The sequence below is a fragment of the Mirounga leonina genome, unplaced genomic scaffold (genome assembly GCF_011800145.1).
Source record: "Mirounga leonina isolate KUSES-001 unplaced genomic scaffold, KU_Mleo_1.0 Mir_170, whole genome shotgun sequence".
Lineage (NCBI taxonomy): Eukaryota > Metazoa > Chordata > Mammalia > Carnivora > Phocidae > Mirounga > Mirounga leonina.
In genome coordinates, this window is record NW_023270433.1 from 1327325 (window position 1) to 1334948 (window position 7624).

The 7624-nt window shown below is 59.1% G+C and overlaps 1 protein-coding gene across 1 annotated transcript; it reads left to right on the forward strand.

Annotated features, from left to right (window-relative positions):
* Positions 1 to 157: 157 nt before the first annotated feature.
* ENTR1 (endosome associated trafficking regulator 1) lies at positions 158 to 6311 on the forward strand. Its single transcript, XM_035015454.1, has 10 exons — positions 158 to 267; positions 389 to 538; positions 1199 to 1267; positions 2102 to 2217; positions 2476 to 2889; positions 3427 to 3500; positions 3860 to 3971; positions 4185 to 4247; positions 4626 to 4765; positions 5320 to 6311. Exons 1-10 carry the CDS (start codon positions 198 to 200, stop codon positions 5417 to 5419), a joined length of 1308 nt encoding a protein of 435 aa, XP_034871345.1. The 5' UTR covers positions 158 to 197; the 3' UTR covers positions 5420 to 6311.
* Positions 6312 to 7624: the final 1313 nt, after the last annotated feature.

The following is a 7624-nucleotide window of genomic DNA, read 5'->3' on the forward strand; positions in this document are numbered from 1 at the left end:
CGCCCCGACGGCGCCGGCCCCCGGCGTTCGGGCGCTCGCTTCCGGTGCCGGGAGCGGAAGCCGCGGCGAGAGGCTGGGAGCGGCGGCCGGGCGGCGGGCGACGGGGTGGGCGGCTCGGGCCGCGGCCGGGGCGGAGCCGGGGCCATGGAGCCGCCGCTGCCGGGCTAGGGAGGGCCGGCGCCGCCGGGCCCGCGGCGATGGCGGGCTATGCGCGCCGCCCGGGCGTCCCCCCGCTGTCGCGAGCCCGGAGCCTCGTCATTCCGGACGGTGAGCGGCCGGGCCGGGCGGCGGGGCCGAGCCCGCCGGGCCCCGGGGCCGCCGCCGCCCCGCCGGGCCGGGCTGCAGGTGAGGCGGGCCGCGCGGCCAATCGCTCTCGTTGTTATTGCAGCTCCAGCGTTCTATGAGCGCCGGTCTTGTCTCCCCCAGCTAGACTGTGAGCGCCCCCATGGCAGGGACCTGGACTCCCACTTCTTCGGCATTCGGCCGACGTTTATGTGCTATGTGCCCAGCCCGGTGCTAGCTTCCGTGGGAGACACAGGTGAGAGACAAGCCTCAGGGAGCCCCCAGCCGGCACTGCCCGGAGGGACCTCGCTGTGGCCTTAACTCGCTCCCTGACCCAGCGATGGGGCGCCGAGTGCCGCTGTGGGCCGGCCCCCGGGAGCACACAGGTGCAGAGCGGCCCCGCCGGCTCGGAGCTCGCAGTCTGGCCGTGGGGGGCCCCCTCCCCAGCACAGACACTCCCAGTGTAGGAGGGTAAGTGCCAGAAGAGAGGTACGCCCAGCGGGAGCACCATAAACCACCTCCTCCGTGGGGGTGGGGGGGTGAGGCAAAGGAGCTGCTGGGCAGTGGCCGGCTTTTCGGTTCGTTGTCACTCTCCAGGGTGTGGGGCGAGCCTTTAGGTGGGGCCTCATCAGGGTCTCAGAGGAGAATCGCAACCCGTGAGGGTGTTCAGAAGGTTTCACAAGACAGAGGAGGGCATGCGCAGCCACACTGGTCATCAGAGCCTACCGGGAGCTTTTTCTGAATCCCACATGGCAGGGCCCATGGAAGCCATACCGTCTCCATTGGTAGGAGCCGGGGGCTTGTGTTTGGAAAGTTCCCCAGCCTGTGAGAATCACTGCGACAGAGACCCTGTGTTGAAAACAAGTTGTCACAGAGGCCTCTGTGATCACGTTAAGGTGATGACATCTCTTTGCAGATTTTGGCTACGGAAAGGGGAAATGTACGAAGCAAGGTCTGCCAGGAGCCCAAGAGACACATTTTGGAGGTAGGGTAGTTGGGCAATCCTCTCTTCCCTCTACCCAGCACAAAGCGCCAAGCACACATGCCCTGTGGCTGGTTGTCAGTTTGACAGCATATAATTAGTGTGCCAAGTGGGGGTGGAGTCCCACAGATTCAGTCTTGGCCCCAGGGTAGAGAGAGAGAGGGTACAAGGACAGATGAGCCTGATGGGCAGGACGACAGAGATGTGGGAAGGCACACCAAAGGGGTCTGAAGAGGCAGCACGGGCTAGAAAACTTTGCACAAGGTTGGCGCCTGGGCTCAGATGGTCATTGCTGGGAGAGCGGAAAGGACGTAGGGAAAGAGAGAAGGGAAGGATGGGTGAGCAGGGAAATGGATAGAGATGGAGCAGTGATCCCCAACCGGGCTGCACTGTTGGAACTCTTGGACGGCCCCCAGCGCAGGTTATGTCCCAGGCCAACTAACTGAGTCTGTGTGGGAGTGGAGGTGCGTTGTCATCCCAAAGATCCCCAGGTGGTCTCCATGGGCAGCAAGGAGTGGGAACCAGGGGGTTGGGAGTGGGAAGGAGAATTCATAAGTAAACTCTACCCCAAGGTGAAGAGTCACCCGTTCTACTGACCAAGCCAGCCAGGTGCCCCTGGGAAGGAGAATTCAGAATGTAAAAGTAGATCTTTAAAAACTTTTTAGTTTTATTGGCTAGGTTTTTCATTTCCTAGTGTCACTGAATTCTGGTGGGATGAGGAGGGTGGCAGTCCTGATTTTAGATGTGGTTGTGTTTTAGAAAAAGAAATTAATAAGGAAGTTTCTTTTCAATGATTTGGGAGACGTTTTGCAATTGTGTTGTGTCATACTGTTTTAGATGATAAACTTGGAGATCTTGCAGAGGCCAATCCATTCTCCTTTAAAGAGTTTCTGAAAACCAAGAACCTCAGCCTGTCAGGAGAGGATACAGCCAACAACAGGATTTATTCAAAGGTAGATCCAAGGCATCATCTGTGATGACCGTACACAGAGAAACGTCCAAAGGACATCTCTCCTCCGACGTGGGATACCCTGCAGGAGCTGGGGGGCAAAGGGAGCCTGCAGCTAACGCTGATGGGAAAGTCGGGTGGAGAAGCTGCTGGGATCCTTCCTGGCCCTCCTCTTTCCTGGGAGTTCCACTGCTGAGCCCCTCAGAAGACAGGCCTCCAGAGGCTTCTGGGTCTGAGCTGTGCCTCCGACTGTTTTCTTTAGGAAGCCACGAGACACTCACTGGGACTCGGCTGCAACTCCCCGACCTCCCAGACCGTGGGGTATGGCTTAGAATATCAGCAGCCATTTTTTGAAGACCCTACGGGGGCTGGCGATCTTCTGGACGAGGACGAAGACGAGGATGAGGACGACGGGTGGAACGGGGCCTACCTGCCATCCACTGTGGAGCAGACCCGCTCCTCTGGGGTCACCGCCAGCACGTCACCCTGCAGCACATACGTCTCCTTTTTCTCTGCCCCGTCGGAGCTGGTGGCGCCCGAGACGCTGCCCCCGTGGACGCTGAGCGACTCTGACTCTCGCGCCTCTCCGGCAGGGAGCCCCGGCACAGACTTCGCGGCCCATGGAGAGTCTCTGGGAGACAGGCATCTCCGGACACTGCAGATAAGCTATGAAGCAGTAAGTGAGGGGGCTCTGCAGCGCACTCACAGGTGACCCGGAGCCTCCGGCGGCCTTGGTGGCCTGGGGTCTTGGCTCCAAGGACAAGATGGTCTGCGGTGCGGCTGTCTGCCAGAGCCCCTGTGCGGCGGTCTCCCGAATTGACAGATTCTGCGAGTGACGTGCCCCCGGAAGAGCAGTGTGCGGGACGGTGGGGTGCGGCCCATCTCAGGCAGGAGCCGTGGAGACCCTCCAAGGGCCCCCCCAGTCAGGAAGGGGTCTGCTTCAGGCGTCGGCTCAGGGACGTTTCGCTGTGTTCTGAGAAGAAATTTGTTTAGAAATGATCATCACTTAAAAGAGAGTTAGGAGTAAAATTGGTGTCCGTGACCATAGGCCTTTAAAGGGAGATTCTTCCACTCGTGGTTTTTCTCTATAAGCAAATAGTAGGTTAACTCCCTACAATGTTAGTTTATTGAGAAGTTCCAGAGCCAGTTTGCAGAGGTGCAGACTCCTTTTGAGTGAGACACAGTTTCTAATAAGGATTTTCTTCTTCTGCAGCTGAAAGATGAAAATTCTAAGCTGAGAAGGAAGCTGACTGAGGTTCAGAGCTTCTCTGAGACTCAAACAGAGATGTACGTAAGCTTTGAGTCAGCGCTGCGCTTCAAACGTCAATAACAAAGTGATGGCGGTGGAACCAAGCTTGGCTTTCATCGTCTGTGGGTTGTCAGCATCCCACGTCGTTCTCGTGTGCTGAGTGAAAGTTGATTTCAAACACCCGGCCCACCCCGGCCAGGCGCTTGCTAAAAGCAGCAGAGCGCTGGATGGCGAGCCAGCTGAGGAGCGCGCTCTGCGGCTGACCCCTCCGATCGGCCTCACTGAGGCCCGGCGCCCTCGCGGTGTTCATCTGCCCCGCCCCACTTAACTGCTTCTCAGATGAATTCTGAGAATGAGATGCGTGAGTGATCGACAGCTTGGTCTTCTCTGTCCCCAGGGTGAGGACGTTGGAGCGGAAGCTGGAAGCCAAAATGATCAAGGAGGAAAGTGACTACCACGATCTGGAGTCAGTGGTCCAGCAGGTGGAGCAGAACCTGGAGCTGATGACGGTACGGGGGCCTGGGGGGCATTGTGACGAGCGGGTGTGCCCCCTCCTTTGCTGTCAGCCACAGGGGCCCAGCGCCAGGAGGGGTCCCTCACAATGGGCCGAGCTGCCGGGTCGTGAGAGCCAAAGGCCCCTGGGTGGGGGCAGAGCCCGCCTTCGTTCCATATCCGTGTCTCGCCGTGTTACACGGTGCTGATGCCCTTTTTTTTGGTGACAGAAGCGGGCTGTGAAGGCAGAAAACCACGTCATGAAGCTGAAACAGGAGATCAGCTTGCTCCAGGTGACTGGACAGCATGGGCACAGGGTCCAGGAGCCTCCCAACAGTGGTGGCTCCCGCAGTCAGGCCACACCAGCTCTCCCCCCCGGCCCTGTTCTCTCTGCTGAGCAGGAGGGTGGTGGGCATGTCCTGTATTGTCTGGGACAGCATGGAGCCTGGCACGAATTTCCCATTTCTGTGAATGAGTGCTGAGGGCAGACTGAAGGACAGAGGAAGCCCGGCTCCCTCGAGAGCCCCCTCAGGAGATGCCCACCGTGGGGGCCAGCCCCCATCCCCTCACTGCCTGTGCCAAGGCCACCGGCTTCATTTGGGTTCGTGCTGCATTTCAGATGCTCTCCCGTGCAGCCGTCAAAGCGCTTTACTGCTCTCGCCCACCTCCAGGCACAGGTCTCTAACTTCAAGCGTGAGAATGAAGCCTTGCGGTCTGGCCAGGGCGCCAGCCTGACGGTGGTGAAGCAGAACACCGACGTGGCCTTGCAGAACCTCCGCGTCGTCATGAACACTGCCCACTCCTCAATAAAGTGAGTGTGGGGGAGCTGAGGGTGCCTGGACATGGGACAGGGGTGAGGCAGAGATGGCCGGCAGGCCTGGGGGGGCGGGTCTTCAGCTTGGTGTTTGAAACCATGACCATACCGTGTGCGGCGGACGGGGCTCCGGGAGCAGAAGTGCACTTGATGGTGCTGGTAACCCCGAGGCTACATGTCATGTGCCGGACCAGCAGGCTCTCGAACCGTCTTTGTGGTAATCACTGGTTTTACCAGGGCACTAACCTCATACAGATCAGAGTCCCAGCTCCTTCACCTGCCGAACACCTCAGTTCTGCACGGAGAGGAATAACAGTGTTTCCCTCCCATCATAAGAAGCAGATGAGTTTGGAGGAGACCCCCCCCCCGGAAATGGCCGCTCTGTCACTCCCCGTGAGCGCCCCGTCTGCCTGCCACGGGGCTGGGCCCCTCCGGGGAAGAGCGGCAGCTGCCAGAATCTGCTTTCCACCCCGGGGGCTGCTTTCTGGCTTCTGTCGGGACCGTCGGACTGTCGCAGTAGCAGGCCCGTAACATCCACGTTTCCATTTTAGGCAGCTGATTTCTGGAGCTGAAACATTGAATCTTGTTGCTGAAATCCTTAAATCTATAGACAGAATTTCTGAAATTAAAGATGAGGAGGAGGACTCTTGAGAACCCTGAGGTGCTTCCAGGTCACAGCTCTGCTCACACCCGGACGTCCCTGCTCACTGGATTTGGAAATGCCGTTGTGTCTTTAAATATGTCGTCCTCACCGTAGTAAAGATACTTATCATGACGTGCTAATTTCATGACCGCACAGTGTGAGCAGCCTGCTGCAGGGAGAAGCAACCCCCGCATGAGAGCCGCACCGGCTTCTCCGCAAGCCTTCTGGGGGAGCTCCTGCTACTCCATGGACTAACGCTCTATCGGAAGACGTTTCTATAAAAGCCAGTGATTTTTTGAAGTTACTAAACCTGAAAACCACAGTTTTATAATGAGTGTTTTCCGTTGTCATTCTGGAACGTCAATCATAAGATAAGTCAATTGCTTGTCCTAATTTCGACAGGAGAGAAAGCAGGGGAGCCGCGGTGAGTGGTTGCCTCAGAAGGGCCCTAGTGCCTCTCCGACCTCACCTGGTGCCCCTGCTGGCTTGGAGTCCACTCCTGCGGGCCTGCAGGCAGTGCCTGCCCCAGGAGACCTGAGCGTGGATGCCGCACGCGGGGCCCCAGGTCCCCCAGGTGGGCCATTGTGTGCAGTGATCAGTGCACCTGTGGGCCTTCGGGTTTGAAAAACTGCTTTGGCTGGAGGGTTTTGATACATGTTTTAAGTGGGGTTTTATACGATGAAGTTTAGAATTCAGGAAGTTAGAGTGTGCAGAGCCTCCCTGTGTTAGCACGAGGCTGTCCACGGTGCCTTTCCAACTGCTCCCCCACGTAGGGAAGGCAGAACATGCACTATGTGCCTTCTTGCCTATTTTTCTGTAGATGTTATTTTTTTGAATAAACTTCCCTTTTTCCTCCTGTTCAAATTGACAGCTTTTCTATTTAATAAATTGTAAAACTTCTATGAACTGTCCCTTTTTTTCTGACTTCACCAGGTCTTTATGCTTGAGAATCATGGTACTGTCCTTTGGCTTTAGGGCATGCATCTAGTCGTAAGCAGTGATTTGTGCTGATAAATTCAGCATTAGTCCCGTGGCCTGTCCGTGGCCTGTGGGGTCAAGGGTAGACTCAGAGCAGTGCTGCCTGGGCCTGACCGAAGTGGCCCACACACTAGACGTCAGAGCTGCATGTTTTGGAGTTGGACAGAGTGGAGTTTAGTACTGGAGCATTCTTCAGTCACATGGTTGAATTTTTTAAAAAGACATTTAAACTGGGAAACGTCACCTCATGCTCCAGCCTGTTGGTGAGAAGCGGGTTCAGAGCTCTGGCGGTCTAGTAGGAAAGTGCTAGGATGCGATTCTCCTCTGGATGCAGGAACCGGGCTTCCTGGGAGGATGCCTCCAGCCACAGCCCTGCATGCGGGCACAGCATTTTAAGGGGGTGGGGGGTGTGCACCCAGAGCCCCCCTGGGGTGTTCCACCTACTGATGCTGCGCTAGAGCCAGCCCTGACCTCTGCAAGGGCAGGCAGGGGGGCTGCGGGTGCCGAAGGGTCTAGGTGAAGTAAGCGGCCCGGTGCACACACAGGCTCTTCCTGCTGTTCCCCGTGTTTGGAGTGCTCACCGTAAGAGACTTAAATGGTGTGGACGTCCAGCTCTGCCTCGGGATTTCCAGGCCCCGTGCAACCCGTCCGTTTCTCCAATCTGGCTCTCGGGGCGTCCCTTGCCCCACGCCTCGGCCTGCAATCTCCGCCTGCTCTGTCCACCGGGGGAAGGCGCTCTGCTGGTTTCCAGCGGCCCCCGGCTGCTCTTCCGAGCCCCAGCCAGCACCCCCCCCCCATCCCAGAGACGCACCGCACTCTGCGGGTGGCGCCCCTGCTCTGCCCCCGCCCCGCACACGCCCCCCGGAGGAGCAACTGCAGGCCGGCCCCGCTCGGCCAGGAGCGGCCTCCCGGACGGCCTGGAGGTACGCGCTGGGCGCGGGGGCTGGGGGCCGGGGCGGGCTCCGGTCCTGGGCGACGGCTGCCCCGGGCCAGGCCGCGGCAGCACTGAGCCGTTGGCCACTTTGCTCACTGGCTGCGCACCGACAGCCCCGGACGTAGTTAGCACCGGCGGACACGAGCGAGCGAGTTTCGGCGGCGCGGAGGTCCCGCCCGGCCGACCACCCCGCGCCCGCCAGCGCTCGGCAGTCCCGAGGGCGGCCGCGCGGGGGCAGCAGGCGTCCGCTCGCCGGCCCCGTCCCGGCGTGCCCCGCGCTGCGGCCGCGGGGCGGGACTTC